Source organism: Pelobates fuscus, chromosome 7 (assembly GCF_036172605.1).
Source record: "Pelobates fuscus isolate aPelFus1 chromosome 7, aPelFus1.pri, whole genome shotgun sequence".
Taxonomy (NCBI): Eukaryota; Metazoa; Chordata; class Amphibia; order Anura; family Pelobatidae; genus Pelobates; species Pelobates fuscus.
This window is the reverse complement of record NC_086323.1, coordinates 101,109,040-101,132,951: the sequence shown is the minus strand read 5'-3', so window position 1 is coordinate 101,132,951 and position 23,912 is coordinate 101,109,040. Positions and strand designations below refer to the sequence as shown.

The following is a 23,912-nucleotide window of genomic DNA, read 5'->3' as shown; positions in this document are numbered from 1 at the left end:
CCGGCACAATCACGCACAGGAGGGAAGCCAGCATGACGGGGTTACCCGGGGGAATCGCCCGATTCCAAACTCAAGCCTGTAACCCCTTGGGAACCCAGCATGACACTCTGAGGCCTGCCGGAGATCGAGCTGCGGGGAGACGGCCGCTCCCCGCACTGAGTGACCTGGACACAGATCCCTCGGGGCTACCGTCTCCCACCCCCCCCCCCCTTTGGACCGATGGGGGTTATCACGGTCCGTACCTAGCGACAGGAGGGGCATACGCGAGAAGAATCCACAATCTGAATCCCCGCAGCACGAGGGCAGCCGAGCACATGGCGCCCCCACAATGGCGGCGGCGGCAAACACATCAGGCAAGCCAAACCACGCGCCTGAAGCGGAGGAACATGGCGATGTTCTGCAGCGCATTGAAGCTTCTTTTGCCCGATTTTGGCACAACTTAAACAAACGGCTGCAGGCACCTCAGGTGACCCTACTCTCACTACCAAGAGCGAGTAAGCAGCACCACCCCAACGGGAGAAAGGAGAAGGCACCACCGAGCAAACAGACTGAGCGCAAAGCAGGAGCTGGGAGCACGGGGAAGAGAGGCACTACGCCCAAGCTGCTGCACAGACACCCGCTGCGGAGGCTGGGGATCCACCGCCGCAGGCGGCGACATCGCAGCAAGAATACCAGTCATGCCTTAACCCAGAGAGACCAAGCCTCAAGACAGAGGACCCGAGTTTGTAGCCTCTCCTTCCAGGCCTTCACTCCGACCAAGGGCCGAAGGGCCTACGCACCCTGCCGCCACATGATACGACCCATGAGCATACGTGCACACCCAAGTCTGGGTATAGGTTGACGTTGGACTCTCTGACCATGACACCCTTATTCGGACTCCAACATGCCTGAGAATAAGGCGCAAGTATTGATTGTTCCCTTCCTGGTGTTTGATTTTCCTTTTTCTAAGACCCTTCATATTGCTTCTCAATCCCAATGATGCTGCAGCTAGGAACCCTGACCTGCATGATTGAACTGCCTAATTGTCATCGTTATTATTTGACTGCCTATGCTTCATCTGAAAGCCCACTGATATTATACCATATACACCTAAGCAAATGTCACACACAGCATACTGACTAGCAGTCACATTCACACTTATAATGCTCTTTGGTTATGTTTAGTTTTTATCTCTTGCTCCCCTTTCCTTGACTTACTAGTCTTACACCTCGCAAATTGTCCCAGCGTGTTTAACACCACTTATAAGCACTAAGATGTCAGTTCCAGTACTTAAAGCACTACCAGCTATTGTTCTAGAATTCACTGACAAAATCGAGTTCTACTCTAGACATGTATGCATGCTAGCATAAACAGTGCAGAATATGTGTTATGATGCAAACCTCGAGACTAATCGCGTAGTTTTCATACGAAGTCACTAGTCACTAATCATTCTATATGCAATCTGGTAGAAAGTTCCTGTTATACAGCTGTTAAATATATAAAATTGTGCGTAACTTATAATGACAAACGTACTTAGCCAGCTTGTACCTAGCATGTTTTATTACTATAAAAAAAATTGTGCATTTCCTCTAAATGCTGCTTGAATGTTAACAAATCTGTGTGTTCAAACTGTCTGATTATGCTGTTGTGGCATTATTAGCACGCTCATGTTATTTTTTCTGCACAGCAAAAATAAAGAATTTAAAGAAAATAAATAAATACCACCATTTGAAATACCCTAGGGTGTATAATTTTCTAAAATATATGGTTTAAAGGGGGTAAATTGCATTGGCCGGCTTCAAAAATGGCCCAAATAGGACATGGGTGGATGATGACCAGCTGTGAAAATTCCAAGTTGGAAAACTGGAATGCGCACCCTCCAAATAAGGTATTTTAGCACCCAGAGAACCCGACACACCTGTACATGGTTGGTATTACTGTACTCAGGAGATGTTGCTGAATACATATTGGGGTGTTATTTGGCAGTAACACCTAACAAGAGCGGATAATCCATGCCTAAAGTAGAATGTGTGTGAAAAATAACACACAAAAATAACTACCCAAACGTTTGACAAAGGCATCGTGGTAGAATTAGTGCATGGAAAGTGTTAAAATACCAGTATTTGAAATACCCTAGGGTGTCTACTTTTCAAAAATATGTGGCTTTATTGGGGTAGATTTCATTGGCCGGCTTCAAAAATGTCCCAAAGAGGACATGGGTGCATGATGACCATCTGTGAAAATTCAAAGTTGGAAAGCTGGAATGCGCACCCTCCAAATAAGGTATTTTAGCCCCTAGAGATCCCACCACACCTGTACATGGGTGGTATCACTGTACTCAGCAGATGTTGCTGAACACATATTGGGGTGTTCTTTGGCAGTAACCCTTAAAGCTCTCAGTACATCTATTCTTCAATTGCTATGTGTGTCAAAAAAATCACCAATTTTTTTAATTTATTTTTTGGCATCGATTGGTGGTAAAATGGTTGCATGAAAAGAGTCAAATTCCCCAAGTTTAATACCTTAGGTTGTCTTCTTTTAAAAAAATATATACATGTGAAGGGTAATTCAGTGATTTCTGAAAACAAAAAATGGTTTGGAAATAGCAAAGTGCTTCTTGTACTTATTGCCCTATAACTTGCAAAAAACTGGTCCTTAATGGTAAGAAAATTGAAAACCGGTCTGGTCACTAAGGGGTTAAATATGCTCTTGTCCCTACTGTGCTCTCCATTAAATATAGTCTTCTCCTTTACTGTGTTGGTTCCCTTTATGTATTTAAATGTTTCTATCATATCCCCCTTGTCTCGTCTTTCCTCCAAGCTACATATGTTAAGACCCTTTAACCTTTCCTGGTAAGTTTTACCCTGCAATACATTACAGTTTAGTAGCCCTTCTCTGAACTCTCTCCAAAGTTAATCTGTTCGCGGATGACATACTGGTAACAATTACGCAACCCCTAATATCCCTACTGAACCTGATGACGCAAATCCAAAGGTATGGAACAGTGTCTTATTACAAACTAAAAGTCACCAAAACCCAGGCCATGGGAATGCAATTGGGTGAGAATCTAGTGAGCAGGCTAGAGCTGGCGTTCCCTCTGGACTGGAGGCACGATCATCTGAAATTTCTGGGCCTCAAACTTCCAAAAAACCCAGCCCATCTATTTAGGCACAATTATGCACGCTTGCTTAAAGAATTCAAGGATATCCTGCAGACATCGAGGGGACGATTCTTTTCCTGGCTTGGCCGCATAGCGGTAGTTAAAATGTCGCTCATACCCAAAATCCAATATCTTATTCGAACACTGCAAATACCCATACTGAAACAATACCTGAAAAACAAGCAAGATACTCTTAATTCTTTCATATGGGAAGAGAAAAAGGTGAGGGTGTCAACGGGGACGTTGCAACAGACAGTGAGCAAAGGGGGGTTGGGCCTACCGAACTTGACAGCATATTACAGAGCAGCCTACCTCCACAACATCGCTCAACTAAACCGGCCTACTAACGCCCCCCAATAGGTGGCGATTGAGTCCAGCTGGGCACCTCGAGGAGATCTCCGATCGCTTGTGTGGACACAGACATGCCCTAAACGCACTCTAGACGCCCTCCTTCCCATTACCCATACCCTATTACGAGTGGTGTAAAATAAAAAATAAACTGGTGGTGGAACCGCACTTACCCTTAGCCACGCCAATGCAAACTATAGGGCAAGAGATCCCAACCTTACCCAGGAAGACATGGGTGAGAGGAGGCGTACATCACATATATCAAGTTATTGATAGGGGCCGAATAAAATCTTGAGCCGAGCACTCACAGTCCACCATACAGCCCCCTACCCACCTTACAACCCCATACCTACTCACAGTCTCTCTACCCACTATATAGCCCCCTACCCACCTTAAAGAACCCCTACACACCTCAAAGCCCCCTACCAACTCACAGTCCCCCTACCCATCTTACTGAACCCCTACCCACCTCACAGTCCCCCTATCCACTCACAGCCCCCCTACCCATCTTACAACTCCCCTACCCACTCACAGCCCCCTACCCTCTCACAGCCCGTCTACCTTCTCACAGCCCCCCTACCAACTCACAGCCCCCTACCCTCTCACAGCCCGTCTACCTTCTCATAGCACCCCTAACCCTCTCACAGCCTTCCTACCCACACCTTGCCTTAGCCATTCCCACCCTGTCTCCCCACACACCGTCACAGCCACAGCCACACACTCTGTCACAGCCCCCTCACACATCCTGTCACCTCTCCATACACACACCCTGTCACACCCCCCATACACACACCCTGTCACCCTCCCACACATACACACACACTGTCACCCCCACACACACTCTATTTTATATTTATTGAAGGTCTGAGCTGCTTTAGAACCTCGCTGTAACTCCTCTGCCCCCTAGTGGCTCTTCCATCTCAGGGTTATGGAATGTTCCCAGCACCGTCTTATTTTAGAAACATCTATAGTTGAGTTGGGATCTTTGAGTTATTAATACTGTCTCTTAGGCAGTATAAAATATCCCACTCCGTGGTAACACAGAGCAAACACAAATCACTTTCATCTAGAGCAGGGGTTCTCAACCCAGTCCTCAAGGACCCCCTACCAGTCCAGGATTTAGGGATTACCTGGGTGTGTCTTAGGTGTTTAGAAAAAGAAGGAAATAAACACCTTAGACACACCTTTTTTCTTTTTCTAAACACCTTAGACACACCCAGGTAATCCCTAAATCCTGGACTGGTAGGGGGTCCTTGAGGACTGGGTTGAGAATCCCTGATCTAGAGATTGGAAACTTATAGGGAAGGTTCACTATTATTCTCAGTAGAGTTAGTGTAGTTTGTAGTAGACTTTGAATTGTAATATACAGGAATACTCAAGCAAATCAAGCTTTTAAAGTAACAGTTAAGAAAGGGTAATGTTAATAGGAGAAAAATGAATGCACGTGGTGAGCAAAAACGCAGTATCGCTCAGTCAATGAGCTAAGCCCTGGGCTCTCTGGCTGAGGTAGTGGAGAGGCGAGGAACGACGCAGACCACAGGAAACACATTAAATAGTTCTAAAAGAAAACTGTTCTGCTAGGAGATTCCATTAGCTCTCCTGAGCTAAGCTTTGGAATTTTATGGAAATTCAAACACAATCACAGGATACCATGAGACAAAATAATAACTACCTTGTCTTTTGGGAAAAGCAAAGTTGACAAAATTGAAAGAAAGAGAGTCATGAAAAAATATGAAGAAGGGTCTGCAGTTAAGGCCAGTGATAATCGTGTGATTATTCTGTAATGATGTAAAGATATTTAAAGGAGTGGGTGTTGACATGACCCACCTTAATTGAGAGGGATGAAGTGGGTTCAGAATTTGTCTCTGATTATTAATTTTCCTGTAAGTTACTTGGAATGCAATATTAAATTCACACTGAATAAAGGGGTGTGTAAAAATTTAAATTTAATTGATTAAAAATGGAAAAAATAAGTTTTGTTTTATTACAGGGAATGCTTTAACCCTTTTTTAGAGCAGTAGTAATGAAATAAGGTCATGTTTTATTACAGGACACTCTAATCACCCTAACAAGCTATGTCCCTTGCATAGATTATGATTAAAGCATGGTCTTTGTCACTCTCATTTCAAAGTAAATTTCAAATATAAGGTAAAAATAGCCAAATTAGATGCATTGCAGACTTGGAGAATATTTCTAGTTTGGCTATTTTGGCCTTAATTTTCAAATTAATTTTAAATTCCCTGCAACTAAAGCAGTACAAGCTGATCACAAGCTTATGAATCATAGAGCAGGAAAGGTTTTATTTTTAGCGAGTACAAGAGTTCAAAACACAAGACTGTTCAAATAAAAATAGGACAGTTGGCAACTATTTTAAAATAAAGTAACTTAAAATTTGTAATTTTTATTTTAAATGTTTTTATATTATTTAAACCAGCATTCAATAACAATAATGTAACACATGCCACATTTAATTTTATATATTATATAAACCAAATAATGTTTACATTTTGTATGTACTATCTACATAATATAGTAGTAAAGTGATGGGAGTTCTAGCCTCTATAAACTATCTAAATTAGTTACATTTGATTCTTCCAGCAGTGGGTTTGAACCTTGTCTGATAATTATTTTAACAAAAATATGAAAAAAAGAAGGGGGACAGCAAATACAAAGTATCCCCTTTATCAATACAATGTATTGATGTCAATAAACTCAATGGATTCTGAGCCATATAATTGTGTGTTTTGCAAATATTTATTTTTCCTGAAGCTTTGATGCTGAGAGACTTTGGTAAATTAACCCCAAAGCACATGACTCTGGTATATTGACCCTTTCATAACAATGCACCAAAGGCAGAACTGGCTGCACGGACATACTGCCCCTATTAGTAAAGTTTGCACCAGAACCCTCTCCCTCTCCATGATGGCTCCACCTCTCTCTGTCTATCCCACCTTCTACAGCAGGAAAAATAACCCTACTTCGATCCCCAGGGACTGAGTGAGCCGCAGAGCTAACAGTTGCTGCAAGGGTAAGTGCAAAGCTAATAAAACTACCTACCTGCTTCACATTACTGATTCTGAAAATGGGAAAGAATGAATCGATAACACTGAGATAAAAAACGTATTGATTCTCACAGTTCCAGATTTTCCAGGAGAACATAAGTGTTCATTAGACTGCCAGCTCTGCAGAACAGCTAAATAATAAATATATAATTATAAACAACTCATATATAGAGCCATGACATATATAGCAAATCAAATCACCAGATAAACTTAATTAATGCATTTTAAATGTACTGCCTCTTAATTAGTGCTGACAGCTAGGCATTATTAATGCTGAAAATGATATAGTACAGTGAGAAGTTATTGAACAGACTGGCATATAGTATTGTAATAATGAACCCCAATGCTTTCTTGGAAATTCTATTAAAATTACATTGAATGATCACTTAGATCAGGGGTTCCCAGCCCAGTCCTCAAGTACCCCCTACCAGTCCAGGATTTAGGGGTTACCCTGTTGTGTCTAAAGTGTTTTTTGTTTTTTTTTTGTTTTCTCAAAAACACCTTAGACACAATTTGAATAATTCTTAAATGCTGGTCTATTAGGGGGTACTAGAGGACTGGGTTGGGAACCCCTGATAGATGTTTAGCATTTATAGTAGCAGCAAATTCATGGGTGGATGTTGTGCATAAAGGGGACGCAATAGTAATTAACACCTTCACTACCAAGTCCTGAAAGATATTTATAAAGGAGACACAGTAATAATTAACACCTTCACTAGCAAGCTATTTTTGTAAAAAAAAAAATGTAAGCACATAGATATAAGATAAACAACATTTTTTTTTCCAGTGTACTGGGTGTTACAAATATATATTGTACTTATATTTATCAGAAACTGATGGGATTTCTGGGAATGCAGCTTTATAAAAAAAAAATGCCACCATAATGTTAAAGGACCACTATAGTGCCAGGAAAACATACTCGTTTTCCTGGCACTATAGTTCCTTGAGGGTGCCCCTACCCTCAGGGTCCCCCTCCCGCCCGGCTCTGGAAAGGGGAAAAGGGGTAAAACTTACCTTTTTCCAGCGCTGGGCGGGGAGCTCTCTACCTCCGATCCTCCTCCGTTCCGCCCCGTCGGCTGAATGCGCACGGACGGCAAGAGCTGCGCGCGCATTCAGCCGGTCGCATAGGAAAGCATTTACAATGCTTTCCTATGGACGCTTGCGTGCTCTCACTGTGATTTTCACAGTGAGAATCACGCAAGCGCCTCTAGCGGCTGTCAATGAGGCAGCCACTAGAGGCTTTGGGGGAAGGCTTAACCCATTTATAAACATAGCAGTTTCAGAGAAACTGCTATGTTTATAAAAAAAATGGGTTAACCCTAGCTGGACCTGGCACCCAGACCACTTCATTAAGCTGAAGTGGTCTGGGTGCCTAGAGTGGTCCTTTAAAATAAGGTCTGCATGCTTGTAGCATTATACTATAAAGAACACTTTAGGTTGCCACTGTAGCCTGCAGAAACACCTGGTAGTGTCTTCTGAACCAGCCCTCTCTTCTTAACACCACCTTTACATCTCTCTACATCCAGCAGAATGTGAGTGGCTCTGAGATGCAGAGCTTTTTAAACAAAAGGAAGCTCTCCGATTTGCCTTGCTGCCACTTACTGAAGTGGGAGAAAATCTGTTAGAACTGGTACAGAGGACCCAATTCAAAAGTGGTGTGAGGAAAGGGGCAGAGGACCCCCAAAAAAGGCGGTAAAAGCCAAGGATGAATGAAAGCTGTGAGAATGAGTTAGTGAGCATCAACTCAGCAAATCGGCGACAATAGCTGAACTCAAATATTCCAGTTTTACCATGGTAACCCTACCTAAATATTACAAAGAAGCCTAATCCTGCAGTGCGACCACCGAGAATTGGGAGAACACTAGCTCTCAACAATTTCTAGCCTGTGGGTACCGTGCAGGATTGCACAGCTATGCGAATGCTGAAGGTTAAGGAATTCAGAAAAAATTATACCTTTTTAATATTGTGAGGAGCAGGGCTGTCACAGAACAATGGTTCTGTTACTGGTCTGTCATCATGGCAGGCCTATGTTGTCCCTTGTTTTGCCAAAGATGCCAGGGACCCTCACCATGTTCCCCCTTTGCTTTATATGTACAAAGCATCATTCTAGCAGTAAAACAGACTCTGCAAGATTACATTCTGTCACAGTAAGTGAGTCAGGCACAATGGTGGATGATTGACCCTCTACAGTACAGGCACATCCTCTATACACAATTTTAAAAGTTTATTTATTACTGGTATTTATAAAGCGCCAACAAATTCCACAGCGCTGTACAATTAGGGGAGAACATGCAATCTACACAGACAAATACACAAGGTAGAGAGGATCCTGCCCGTAAGCTTAGATCTAGCCATTGAGGCTCTTTTACACAATTAGGGATACAGCGTTGGGGTCTGTTAACTGGATTCATTGTTTCCCCCCTCGGTCTTGAATTTCCTGTACCTGATGTCTTCTGTTAAGTAGAATTTGATATTTTTAATAACATTTCCTGTTGTCTGGTGTACCTGTAATTGGATTAACTGTTTTAAATTAGGCTCTCTGTAATTTGAGATGTAGCATGTTATAATTGATTTCATATTCCCCTGGGCATGTCCCTGATTGGCCACTGTTATTTATGTTTTATATGGAGAACTGCTATATATTCTGTCTATGAACCAGAACAAAGTGGGTTTGGGATTTATCAAGTAGGAGCTTGTGTGTCTTTTAAAGCATGCATGTATTTTGCTGTTGTTTGTCTACTATGGGATAGTTACCCATAGAGAATTGCCAGTGGACTATATACATAGAATATCCTATCCTATATAAATTGTTGGTGGATACACAACTCAAAGTACCAGGTTTTAGTGCTTGGCAGATAGTTGTGCAGGTTAGCAAAAGAAACCCATGGATGATAACATGCCTGAACTCCTACACCTTCCATAGTAAAGACACCAGGGATGTATTGTCACAACACATTCTCATTACATTTGGGTAAAAGTAAATCATTTATGTTATGGGACCAATACATTATTCACTTCCTTGTAATATAGAATTATCTCCTTTAAGGACAAGAGCTGAACTTAATTTTGATCTCACCTCCCTTCAAATCTATCAGCCTGACTTGGAGGAATGCAAGATGCCCTGTTGCAGTATTTGATGTATTCCCTGTTTGAGGACTGTTTCAGATTAGGGCTAGTGGCTCACTAGAAGATTTTTACTGTAAACTTAAACTACTGGTGACCTGAGGTAAGGACCAAACTTCTGGAATAAAAGGGAATCATGACATGTCACACATGTCATGTGTCCTTAAGGGGTTAAAGGGACACTATAGCGTTAGGAATACAAAAAAGAAGAGTAAAATACCTTGTGGCCCTTGCTGCCCCGATCTCCGTGCTGCCTGTCCTGTCTCCTTAAACATAGTGAAGCTTTTGGAGGCTGTTGAACAGCAAAAATGGCATCTCCGGGGCGGGGCCGGACCGCCATGCTGGAGGGTCGCACAATGGAGTAGCTCCGGCAATACTCCACAGTTTTCTTCTTTAAAAAACGACTTCATACCTGCTAAACGACTGGTAGCTGTGACCCAACGCAAGAAGCCACCCTGGTACCGAGGAGAGGCTTGCTGCAGAGTTGTAGTCCCTCGGTGAGGGGAACCCCGTCAATTATGATGAGGACCGCTCGGGCGGTTAGTGGGGTGGACGGCCGCTGCCTAGCTGGCCTGCTCACCAGCGGCAAGGCAGAAGCGCGAGGCTAGGCGAGTCTGGCCCTGTTCCCCCCCCCTCTGGACCGGCGGGGGTGATCCCGGTCCCCACCCTGTGGCCCAGCGGAGTGCACTAACACCGGCACCTGGAACAACGGCAGGTCGAACCCAAAGCGCCCACCTCTAAAATGGCGGAGACTGCATGCCCAGCCATCCATGCTCGAGGGCTGACTGGTGCACCCTCCCTCCCGACTCCACAAGGGCGGACTGCCGAAGTGAGCTGAGCAGGAACAGGCCTCATACCCCACCAGCTTAACTACAGAGTGGGACTTCATTACAACATAGCCTTACTTGACATACCGCATGTGAGTTGACAAACGAGGATTGACCAGCAACAGCCACCATACTGTACATGATGATCGGCACGGCAACAAGGACTCTTCTCCCGCCTAAGACAGGCACTCGCCTGGATCGCCCATACAGGCTCTGACCTTACACTACAGAACTCTAATTAGAAGCATAAAAATGAACACACACCTGGCTAGCAAGTGCCGAAGCATTTCAACAACCAGCTGAAAAAACAAAACAAAAGGGGACTTGATGTTGGCCAGGATGCCAGCCGAACCAGCGCAGTATTTAAGTGGCTGTAAATATATATAATTATGTGTGTACTTAACATTATTGCAGAGCACTGTATATTATTATTATTATCCTCGATCATAATACAATCGGTAGTACTACTGTTAACCTGCATAGATATCATCTAAAATTGCCTAAGCCTCCATGTAAGTTAAATTTGGCTAGCTCAGTGACTCGCTGCCCCCTGGTGGTTAATCTTCAGTAGTGTGGAGAAATTTGCACCTGACATAAATTCACATAAGCCTGTAACTTAATAATCGTTTCCTACTTACTTAAACATGCATAGCTCAGCTACAAAGTTTTATCAACATGTACCAAACCTGTTATGTCAAAAATTTAAATGTGCCGACAACTCTGCCATGACCTAGTATAAAGCTACGGTTTTCATTTAAAAAATGTATGCATACCTAACGTGCCACAATACTGCTATCATATGACTATGAGAATCGAACCTGTCAACGCTGTTGTGGCGACACAGGCACTGTTGTACCTACCTGCATACCAAAAATAAAGAATTAAAAAAAAAAATAAAAAAAAAATGGCATCTCCTCACACAGATGCATTGAATCAGTGCATCTCTATGGGATAGTGTTCATCTACTTCCTGCAGAGAATTAATTGCAAAGATTGCACTAATGGCTGTCTAATCTCCTGTTCAGGGCAGTGGCGGATCCAGAAGCTAAACTCGGGAGGTGAACTGGCAGATCATTTTAAGAAACAATCCAGGCACAATAACCACTACAGCTCTCTGTAGTGGTTTTGGTGCCAGGAGTTTCTTTGGCGCCCTCACAGAGTAAGTAGTCAAACCGTTTCAAAAAACTTTGATAACTTACCCGGGATCTGCCGGGGTAGGGGCTGTAGTGTGTATGTGTGTGAGGGGTGCAGTGTGTGTGAGGGTCGCAGTATGTGTATGGAGGGGTAGTGCATGTGTGAGAGGGGTGCAGTGTAAGTATGGGGTAGCAATTTGTATATTGGGAGCAGTGTGTTTTGTGTGTAAAGGGTGCAGTGTGTGTATATTGGGAGCAGTGTGTTTGTGTGTGAGTGGCACAGTGTGTTTTTGTGTGAGGGGTGCTGTGTGTGTATTGGGGCTATGTGTTTAAGGAGGGCAGTGTGTGTATTGGGGGCAGTGTGTATAAGGGGGGGCTGTGTGTATAAGGGGCAGTGTGTGTTTATGGATGGCTGCGTGTGTAAGGGGGGGGCTGCGTGTGTGTAAGGAGGGGGTTGGCTTTGTGTGTAAGGGGGGGCTGTATATTTGTGTATGGTGCAGTGTGTAGGGGGTTATAGTTTGTGTGTGTGGCACTGGGGGGCAGATTAAAGATTCTTTTTTTAAATTATTAAAGGACCACTTCAGCTTAATGAGGTGGTCTGGGTGCCAGGTCCATCTAGGGTTAACCCTGCCTGCTGTAAACATAGCAGTTTCAGAGAAACTGCTATGTTTACCTATGGGTTAATCCAGCCTCTAGTGGCTGTCTCATTGACAGCCGCTAGAGGCGCTTCCGCACTTCTCACTGTGATTTTCACAGTGAGAAGACGTCAGCGTGCATAGGAAAGCATTGAGAATTATTTCCTATGGACTGGCTGAATGCACGCGCGGCTCTTGCCGCTCATGCGCATTCAGCAGGTGACATCAGAAGAGGGAGGAGAGTCCCAGCGTCGAGGGAGCCCGGTGCTGTAAAAAAGGTAAGGGATTAACCCCTTCCTCACCCTTCAGCACCACGGGAGTGGGACCCTGAGGGTGGGGGCACCCTCAGGGCACTATAGTGGTCCTTTAAATAATAACTAAATAAATATAGTTAATGTCCCCCCTCCCTTCTTACCTTTGCTGAGGGAGGGGGAGACATTGCTTTCTTTCCATCCCTGGTGGTTTTAGTGGGGGAGTGAACTCTACCCTGCAGCTTAGGCTAGAGTTCACTCTCACGAGAATGAAGCGTTGCCGTGCTAGCCGCAGCAACGCTCCGTGCCCGCTAGAGGAGAACCCGGCGGAGCTTCAGTTAAGAGCTCCTCCGGGTTCTCTTTCTCTCTCCCTCCCCTGCCGGCCGTCCATCAATGTGCCTGTGTGGGCCGGCGAGGGAGATCACTGATCTCCCCTCCGGTCCGTGAAGGCAAACAGCTGGGCTGGTGCTTGGATAGCGCCAGCCCTGCATGGGCTGGCAGGGAAGACCCTCGGCCTCACTATTTTCTCGGAGGGGGGCAATTGCCCCGTTGCTCCCCCCCTCCCCCCCCAGATCCGCCACAGGTTCAGGGCTGGCTAATGGTGTCACTTGATGCTGCCGGAGATTGGGATATAAACACCCGACAGCAGAGGGGTTAAACTTTGTATGTGAAGGGTTACATTGTAACACCATGCAGATACAGACTAGACTACAGGCACCATGATCATATTAAATCATTGATGTGGACTCCAGCATATTGAGAGGTGGGATGCCAATGGGATATAGTCAAGGAGGGGGAACAACTGTGTCACTGGTTCTGCCCAAAAAATGCATACCTACCCAGAAAGGAGGCGGGTCTACCCAAATTACAGTCAGGTCAGCCTACTGTGCATACATGCCAGGTTGCCTGTTTATTATTATTATTATTATTATTATTATTTATATAGCGCCAACAAATTCCGCACTGCTTTCTATCTTGTTTTTCAGTGCTCTCTGCAGGATCCTAGTGCCCTGAATAGTACAAGTGCGTCTAATGATGTGCTCGCGCTATGCTTGTTGGTGGCCGCAGTTCCCTGGTTTCCTTAAAAGTGTGACACCAGGGAACAAGTTGGGACGGACAGACAGGATCTAAAAATTGCTTTCCCACTGAAATCGGGATGCTTGGGAAGCCTGTTGTTGCCTGTGCGTGCTGTCAGCTTGATGTCATTTTCCTTGATATTTGCCCCGCTATCAGGTTATAAAGTTGTGTATTGAATAAACTTGCCTGTTGTTCTAAAGACCCAACCCTCTTTAACGCCTGCCACCCTCAGCCAGTACACAGACCTCATGCAGAATGAGCAGACCACAATAAAATAAACTACATCACCAAAACCTATAATATAATTTTTGAAACATATTTGTACATAAACAAAACAGAAAAATGAATAAGATTAAATGAATACATTTATGAAGTGATAAAAATGCATTATTTTTTTTTTAGCACATAATCACAGTGGCATGATAAAGGAGTGAACTTTCCCTACATCATGCGTTGTAGATAAAAAGCAATTAAACAAGTTATTTTTGCTTCTCAGGGAAACAAACTATACAGAACTAACTTCAGCTTATGATGTTTGCTTTAAATTGTTTTCTAGTGTCTACATTAATGTCTGAAGAAGAGGTAATCTATAGTCCTATATGAGGTATTTGGGTAAAGGTGCAAGTGATAAAATAAGGGGTTGTTCACATGATACTTAAGGCCATTGGCAGAGCTCACCGGCAAGGGGGAGGTGGCTGTTTGTTTGTTCAGGATATTAAAAATTCTTTCCCCACACCTGCCTCCTCTTTCTCATTGGCTATTTCTTTACTGTCCATTTAAATCGCTTTAACTTGTTTTGTACCTATGCGAGGATAGACAAGGGGACATTATTAATGCTATTATTATCTTAAGTGACAAGCAGCTCAACCTGACTTAAACTTTGGATATCATTTCAACACCCTTGTGACTGGTTCTAATTACATTTTTGCATCATTTAACTAATTTAACAAGATCTAAAGAGGTAAGATCGAGTTTGTAAAGCGGTCTTGGAGATATATATTTTCTATTTAATGTTTAATGATAAATAGGATATAAAGAATTACATATGTACATAGTTTGAGTAAACAATTTGAGATAATGCATTTCAATTTCAGACATTTTCAATATAATTTATTATCATCTTTATTAATGCTCATATTGCTGCAAAACATTTAGGGATTTACTAAGATTCTAAATTTTTTTAAATTGTATCATGTAATTTGTGTAATAAAGTGCTAGCTTCATTGCTGCACAAGGTGTTATTGTAGCAGGTACACTATTTTAACTCTTCTCATGCCGAGTTGCTCATCTTAGAGATACATTATAAATATATAATACCTTCTCTCTTGCCTTTGCGAATCTAGATCTTACCTTTTACAGAGACATGAAAATAGCGGTGATTGGGCAGAGCCTTTTCGGCAGAGAAGTTTACAAAGCGCTGTTAAAAGAGGGGCATCAGGTGGTAGGTGTGTTTACCATCCCAGATAAAGATGGTAAACCTGACCCCCTTGGTAAGTTATAGGCAAACTATGTAATGCATATTCTGTAACACGAGCAATGCAAGTTAGTATATTTTACCTTTGGTAATCACATATGAATAAGAATCTGGTATTCACTAAAACTGCCTTTAGTGTAATTCATCCTAGGGCCCTGTTAGGCTCATTGGGCAATGCATTAGTCATGCTCCCTCAAATTATGCTAATTTCAGAAATGGTTAGTTATTAAACCACGTTTTATAGAATTAGGTCAGAATTGTAAAACTGAGGTTAAATATTAGTGAAATTGAGGCTAAAGCTGTGACTAGCGCAGCTATTTTATACCTCAATTTTATAATTCAGGTTCAATTTGTCAAAATTAACTTTTATTAAAAATTCAACCCTAAATTTCTCTGTTATCAACAGTTTAACTTTGTCATTGGGGTTTAAATGAGAACACAACATGTAAACTTAAGCATGCCCTACAGATAGCTATTATATCAAATATGGGAGACTTCCTAACGTTTTTCTGCTTAATAGAAACCCAATCGAAATGTCCACTTTTTACTTGGAGTACAATGTCACTCCAAATGTTTACTTTTAACTTGGAGTCATCATATACGCCAGCAATAGTTTAAACTGAATCCTACAACTTGCGTTACTCACAAGGTGACGCATATAATGCTACCTCAGTATGATGGAGACAGGTAACAGCAGACGTGCAACTGTTGCAAATCCCAGGTGTCTGTATTTGAGTAGAATGTTCCATAGGATTCATAGCTTGCTGCTGTGTTAATAAATACATTGCACCACGGCACAGTATGCATTGCTGGTATCAGATATTTTTGTAGACTCTGTTTTAAAACCCATGCTGTGTGTGAACTCCTACTGTTGTAGGATAATTAACCATGTTATGTTCTTTTAACTACGGTTCTGGTGTTTGCTGTCAATGCATGTTTAATGCACCCCTGATTAATCTTCCTGCAGGCATGGAAGCAGAAAAGGATGGAGTGCCTGTATTTAAGTTTCCCAGATGGAGGGTGAAAGGGAGTGCAATCCCTGAAGTGGTAGAGAAGTACAAGGCGTTGGAAGCAGAGCTGAACGTGCTCCCATTCTGCTCCCAATTTATTCCAATGGAAGTAATTGATTTCCCCAAACATGGATCCATTATTTATCACCCATCCATCTTGCCACGTCATCGTGGAGCCTCTGCGATCAATTGGTAAGAGTTATTGGAACTGGTTAGGTTTGACTGATCGATAATCCACAATGAAGGTCCAGCACACTGACTGCCGTAAATAACCCGACACTGTCCTTTATTAATAGTTGATGTTAGAGATCTTGACTAGAAGATCATATACTAGAGAACGATAAAGAACACAAGAATACTTGCCTTGTAGTACCAATGCATCTCTCTGTCATCAACCCCTACATATAGCTGCGTGATTACAGAATTATTATATGTATAATCTTTTCATACTTTGGGTTTTGGCGGCAGTCCATCTGTAGGGCCATAAGATTCTCATATTCCATTTTCTGTTTTGAAAATAACTTTTTTTTTATTTTTTCCAGGACCCTCATGCAGGGGGACAAGATTGGGGGCTTCACCGTTTTCTGGGCTGACGATGGGCTGGATACAGGAGACATTCTGCTACAGAGAGAGTGTGAGGTCCTTCTTGATGACACTGTGAATTCAATATACAACAGGTTTCTCTTCCCTGAGGGAGTGAAGGGGATGGTGAGTCTATTCAGTATACAAAGAAAAGAGATCTTATAGCAACTTCACGTCCCTTGTGCTCCTTTTCACCTGTTCCTACAGAACTTCAGTTGCTATGACCTTGCACAGGTTTTACCAATCTCTCCTCATCATGTCAATGACAGGATTTTGCTTTTAAAATGCTTTAACCTCCTTTGGTCTGAATACTGCATACATATATCATATCTTTAATTGTGCATTGCTATAGCAGGCAGCATTATCTTACATAGTAAACATTTTTGCAAAACTATACTTCCTGTATGTGAGCACATACAGCCTACAGACATTATCTTTAAGTCTTGAAGGCGTTAAAATTCCCAAAATACCCTCAATTTCCTAACAAATATCAATTTTAGATGGCTATAGTTATCTAAATAAATCTATAATATTATCAAAAAGGGTATTTCTGCTTCTATGCTAATATTTAAGTCCCTGTCTGAATTATTGTGCACCAAGGTATCCAACATAATTTATAAAAACATTTTATGCCTCTAATAAAACTGTAATAGATGAATAGATAGAAAATTATTATAATTCAATGTACATGTTTACTTACTGTTAAACCTAGGTTAATGCAATAATTAAGCAGCAAATGTTTCAAATATATAATGGTAATTTGTTTGAAAAAAATATGGTAATAATGACAAAGTTAAAGGACACTCCACTGCCCCTCCTCTCCCTCCCCCCCTCTCCCCTCCCCCCCCTCCTCTCCCCTCCCCCACACACAAATAAAATCCATAAAAAAAAAAAAAATCAATGTTTAGTAAGGCAGGTGATCTGGGCAATTGTTGCCTTTTGAATTTAGCTCCATTGAGCTAACCAAACCAGAAAGTAACAGGACCTGGTGTCTGATAACTTTGTATTATAAAATTGCAATTGTTTGTTAAAATCTGCACTTGTGTATAAAGAAAAAAAGAGGACACGCTCTTCACACATTAAGCAATTCAGTAACCAAAGTACTTTAGGGGTCTGGAATGTCCCTTTAAACCCACGACTGCAAACCCATTTGCTTTACTGAACATTAAAACTGCAGCAACATTTAAAGCAAAGTCATTCTATGGGCACCAATGAAAGTCAACGTTTGACTTCCCTCTACAATAAAGAGATTTCTGCTTTTCAGGTTGTGCATATTTTCATGAATTTGTGTCTGTAATAATTCATTTTTCTTCAGTTCATATTTCTGTTCTGAGTAGGTAATACTTTTCTTTAATTCTAGGTGGAGGCCGTCCAGCAGATTGCCCAAGGCACTGCACCAAAAGTCCCGCAGCCCTCAGAAGGTGCAACATATGACCCCATCCAAAGAAAAGAGAATGCCAAGGTAACAATCACAATGACTCCCACCCTTCTATAGATTGCACCAACTCTCATTTTTGGCATTTAATATCTTCTCTTTGACTTTATTGGAGTCAATAAAAAAGATGACTTTATTGACCTCAATAATAATCCAGCAAATCTTTTTTTTTTTTTCTCGCAATCAAGAGTAATTGGATTAACCCAATCATAATCAGGTGAGTCTGAAAGCCTCGGATATGGGGAAGCACTCCCACGGGGTTATTTGTTAAACTAAGAATTCACAGTGAATTTAAGGTGAATTTCAAATTTAAAGTGACACTATAGTCAACAAAACAACTACAGCTTATTGTATTTGTTCTGGTGAGTATAATCATTCCCTTCAAGCTTTTTAGTAGTAAACACTTTCTTTTCGGAGATTAATTTTGTTTTTGTTTGTATAAAGATTAACTGGGACCAAACTGCAGAAGCTATCCACAACTTTATCAGAGGGAATGACAAAGTGCCCGGAGCTTGGACAGAAATTGAGGGAAAGGTGAGTGTCTGTTTTGAAACATTCCTAATGCTTCCTGTATGCATCCCAGGTGTCTGTATTAAGGACATAAATTACTTTATACCTGCTGTCTTTTTTTCTAGGAGCTCAGAATCTGTGTCCATACAGCTTTATCATAGCATTCTACAGCAATCAATTTCACAGTAATACGTGGTCTGTATGAGTGTACCACAGAGCTCAACAGCAATAAAACTAATTGTTACAGGCCTGTACACAAGTTGTTACTGCTTGCACCTCTGCCTTCACAACGGCTAGGTCAATTTCCAACTGCTTTTGAAAGTCTGTAAATAAACTGTGGATATCCTGTTTGGTAGCTGGGGTTGAACCATCCAATAGTGCTGGAACCTCTTGACGGGGAATGGTGTACAGGGAGGTAAGGCCTGGTCCACCATGCCATCATCCGATGAAGTGTAAGCCTTAGAATCTTCTGGGTATGCCATCTTGATGCGAGGTGTATAGTGATATCAATATTGCGAGTATCTTTAGCAGTAGACAGTTGAGTCTTCTGAGATCTGTGGATGTACATGTGCCAAGGTAATTGTAGATTATGCTAGCTTTAGTGTACCTATAATCTTAATTTTATTAATGACAGGAGGCGAGTATTTGCTTAAGTCTCTCTTTACTAGAACTCCACAGCAGCACAGAAAAAACAACCAATCAGAAAAAAGTTAGATACTATAAAACTCCCCTCCCCATGCATCATTTCCTCTTTCAAGCTGCGACAAAAACAGAATAAAAGGCAGAGAACATCATGGGGAAGAAACGAAGTCCTAGACACGATGAATATAATGACGTCCACCATCCGAGAGTAACCGTCAAACTAGATAGTGTTGATGGACTGTAAGCTGAAACGAGAGAAAAACAGAATCGAACAGGTTGATTATCCAATGAAATGTACTCTGAATAAACATGTGTGCACCCATGTAGCAACCAAAAAGACCTTAAATTCTAGATATCCCAACCCTACTTATGAAAGAAAAGACATAAGAGCATGTAACAGGTAGCAGAGACAACAAGCAGAGTTGCATACGTACCTGATCAAACCAAACTATAAACATAGAACAAGGGAGGGATAAAAATGGGTGGGAAATACTCGCCTCCTGTCATTAATAAAATTAAGATTATAGGTACACTAAAGCTAGCATAATCTACAATTTTATAACATGACAGGAGGCTTCGTATTTGCTGTTTCAACGCTCAGATCACCAATCCAACGCTGGTTGTGTCGCTGGTACCTATTCCAGGAGATAGCGGAGTAATCCTAATTGCACTTACCAACTGCGAAAAACGACAGTAGACGGATCAATGAAGATGTCAGCCGATGAAGCATCTCAAAACACAGAAAAAACACCATCTGCTGATAGATCCAACAAACTTGTTGTTGTCACCCGCTTCCTAGCGGTTGGGGCCTGAGCTTGCAAACTGACCTATCAGCTATATTCCTGTAATTGTAGAAATAACGAAGGCCTTTTGCGGATGCAAGGCCGCGAGAAGAAATTGCCACCTTGTCTCAACTCTTGATCTGTAGGGTGGTTCCTTCGATCGTGTCAGGGTCATCCGGCGACGCGATCTTGCAGGTAGATCCCCAATCACAAGGAATGTGTCTAAGTCCACCACCAAGACGCAATATAACCGAGTATGATCCTTCGTTCACTCCTGGTCTACCTGGTGAGATGTCTCATCCGAGAATAAACTGTAGTGTTGTCAATTAGCCGTATCCTAAGTGATTCCGACATTCCAAATGGACTGTGTAATCCTCGGACTCTGTAGAGAAAAGATTCCAAAAGGACGTCCAGTCATGGTTCCGAACTGAACTCGTGTGGAGGAACAGTGGTCGACTAATTTCTGGAATAGAGAATCCCAGAAATATTCAAAGGGATGGAGAGTGCAAACCGGAGTGCAGATTTCCATCCAGGTATGTCCTCGCCTAAGAGTGAAAGGCGTCTGTGTAGGAGTCGGGGTACCCCAGGTACTCTCCCAAGGTCCGTAGGTCTCCTCGACGGTAGTTGAAGAGTAGGTTAGCGTGAATCAAAAGGCAGAATGGCTCCCGCGAGGGGTAAATAGCTAATAGACGGAGAACCCACCAACTCCGAATCCTGTTCGCCAGGTAAGCGTTCCGAGGAGATGGGGCCGTCCTGCCCCCTTCTCCCAAGATCGTATGAGCAGGGAACTCAAGCCAACCGGGATGTCCGGTCTTACCATGTGAACCATGTGTGCGGTTACCTAGGGGCCGGATAACTGGCCTTCCTTGATCTTGGTACCCGAGCAAGGCAGTGTCCTTTCGTTCCATGAAGGTTTCCGTAGCTCCTGTCATCTTGACATGGGAGAAACGGTCTGTGCGGTTGGTCCGCAATAGTCTGGATATCCAAAAACAGAAAGCAGGTTTCCGATTTATAAGGTGCAGAAAATACCAAAAACCTGCACTCTCGTAATACCTGAGGCCATCCGTTAGCCGTACTATCTCCAGTAGTGTGTGTACCTAAGTGATCCAGACCCAGTAGAGCCCTCACAGGAGATAGAATAGAGGGATCCAGACTAAATTTATATCTTGTATGACTAGGCAGTCCTCTATAACGAAATCAGTAGTACGGGCGTCAGATCCAATCGAATGCAGGAGGGACGCCCCGCTATGCAGTCACCGATGTCTTGCACAGGTACAAGCCTGTGTAGAGTGTCGAGTGTACGAGAGAGCCGCGTTCTCATCTAATGAGATCGACTAACGTGAGAGCGTCCGGCCAATAGCCAGAGCGGCCGCGCCTGTTAACAACCAAAACAGTAGGGTTTACATCCGTGACCGGTTCCTTCTATGAGAACGTGTCCTCCGAACATGTACTCTGTATCCAGCCCAGTATTCGGCTGCGCCCTCCCATAACAAATCAGTGTCCGTCCTGTATCTGAGAGGGTACGCTCTCTGTTCCTGAAAATAAAGTATTCTTGAATCGGGATGATGGAGGGCCGCACCCTCCTGTGGTCCAAACTAGAGTCCCTAGAGAATCAGGGTGACCAATTGTAGGGTACACCCAAAACCAATATCAGTATAAGGCTGATGGCAATCCACGGAAGAAAACAACAATGGAAAAGAAAAAACTACCAACTGTCCGCCCGGATCCCGTGCGCGCGCGCGGGGTCCAGGACGACCGTTGGTAGCCGGAGGAAAGCTGGAGACGTTCTCCGCAATCCACAAGCACCCGGGAGGTCGGGGGAGGTCAAGTCAGGCCTCTCGACGACCCGAGCGAAAGGAAAAAGAAGTTACGAAAACGAAAAAATTAACGCAGATAAGAGAAAAATACATAAATTCTTGAGCACCGATCCTTGCCCGTGCGAAGTCTTCCTTGGAGATGTATGACCGGGTACCTTATAAAAAACCCTGCCCTTCAGGCATGAGGTTTAGGGCCTTCACCCTAACCACCGTATTCAGAAGGCCGTATACTGGTTTCCTCTTGGATAGGTTGGCAAAGATGCCAGTCTGGACACCTGCCTATTTCCATGTCACTGGTGGGCACCGGCATTTCCCAGTGATATTCCCCCAGGTCTGCGGCCTAGCAGGGGTACGGCACCCAGACATAACAGGCCGTCTTAATAGGTACCGACATTCTTAATAGGCACAGACGTAGTCGGCCGTACTTATGGGCACAGACATAGCAGGTCGTACTTATGGGCACAGACATAGCAGGCCGTTCTTATGGACACAGACATTGCAGGCCAATCTTATGGGCACAGACATAGCAGGCCAATCTTATGGGCACAGACATAGCAGGCCGATCTTATGGGCACAGACATAGCAGGCCAATCTTATGGGCACAGATATAGCAGGCCAATCTTATGGGCACAGACATAGCAGGCCAATCTTATGGGCACAGACATAGCAGGCCAATCTTATGGGCACAGACATAGCAGGCCGATCTAATGGGCACAGACCTAGCAGGTCGATCCTATGGTCACCGCCATAGCGGGCCGTTCTTATGGCACAGACATAGCAGGCCGTTCTTATAGGCGCAGACATAGCAGGCCGGTCTTATGGGCACAGACATAGCAGGCCATTCTTATGGGCACAGACATAGCAGGCTGTTCTTATGGGCACAGACATAGCAGGCCATTCTTATGGGCACAGACATAGCAGGCCAGTCTTATGGGCACAGACATAGCAGGCCATTCTTATGGGCACCGACATAGCAGGCCGTTCTTATGGGCACAGACATAGCAGGCCAATCCTGAATTGTGTATTATTGTTATATTATGCTAACCTGTTATTCATATAGCGCTCTCCGATTCCGTAGCGCGTTCCTATGGGTATGGAGTGAGCAATGGGGACCTCCGAGTTTCAGCAGAGGTCCCTAAAAAAAGCAGAGCCTCAGAGCATCCTGTGACATAGGACCTCTAGACGCCAACCCATAGGCAGCGTAACGCCGTATGAATAACCTGAACCGGGACTCGCAGTCCCTCAATGCCCAGCAGGCAAATAGTGGTATTCCATCCGTATAGGGTATAAGCGGAAGTTGTTCCAGTGACTACCATGTCCATGAATGTAAGATGCACTGAGCAATACTCTCCGTAAACAGCGAATTGGTATGGAGTAGGGCTAACGATAGCCAACTCAATGAATTCCCCCGGGAAACTGGTAAAAAATTATGGTATCAGCGTAGACTGGTCTCCCTTACCAGTTTGAGTCAGAGCCAGGTCTGTAAGCGAGAAAAATATGCCAGGGACAGAGAAATCATACCAGAGTAGTCTCACAGAGACTTCCAGCTGGGCAGAAAAAATATATACCGAAACGGAGATGAATCCTAGAGCTAACTGGCACTGTAAACACCCTGTACAGAGTCTGTGTAACTGAGTTCATATATATCTGCAACTCACAATAACCTGTGACGTATCCCATCAGGCACTCACAGAAACCTGTAGATATACACTGACAGTAAAACTCACAGCGATCCGTGACGTACCGTCAGCAAAACTCACATCAATCTGCGATGTACACAATCAACAGAAACACTAGCAATCCGCGCTATACACCGACAACAAGCCCACAGTAAACCGTGATACACACTGTCGGTAAAACTCACAGAATCTGTGATATACACTGTCCGCAGAGCAAACTAACATGTGATATCCACTGTCAGTAAACTAATGTGTGATCTACACTGTCAGTAAACTAATGTGTGATCTACACTGTCAGTAAACCAATATGTGATATACACTGTCAGAAAACTAATATGTGATATACGCTGTCAGTAAACTAATATGTGATATACGACGTCGGTAAAA

At 43.2% G+C, this 23,912-nt stretch overlaps 1 protein-coding gene across 1 annotated transcript in view; it reads left to right on the top strand.

Moving 5' to 3' along the window:
- Positions 1-6,409: 6,409 nt before the first annotated feature.
- Positions 6,410-23,912, top strand: part of ALDH1L1 (aldehyde dehydrogenase 1 family member L1) — a 50,404-nt gene continuing 32,901 nt past the window's right edge. The window contains exons 1-6 of the mRNA XM_063426264.1: positions 6,410-6,515; positions 14,938-15,084; positions 16,036-16,270; positions 16,621-16,786; positions 18,021-18,122; positions 18,540-18,629. Of these exons, the coding sequence (XP_063282334.1) occupies positions 14,958-15,084; positions 16,036-16,270; positions 16,621-16,786; positions 18,021-18,122; positions 18,540-18,629 (720 nt within the window). The 5' untranslated portion in view covers positions 6,410-6,515; positions 14,938-14,957. The remainder of the gene's footprint in view (positions 6,516-14,937; positions 15,085-16,035; positions 16,271-16,620; positions 16,787-18,020; positions 18,123-18,539; positions 18,630-23,912) is intronic.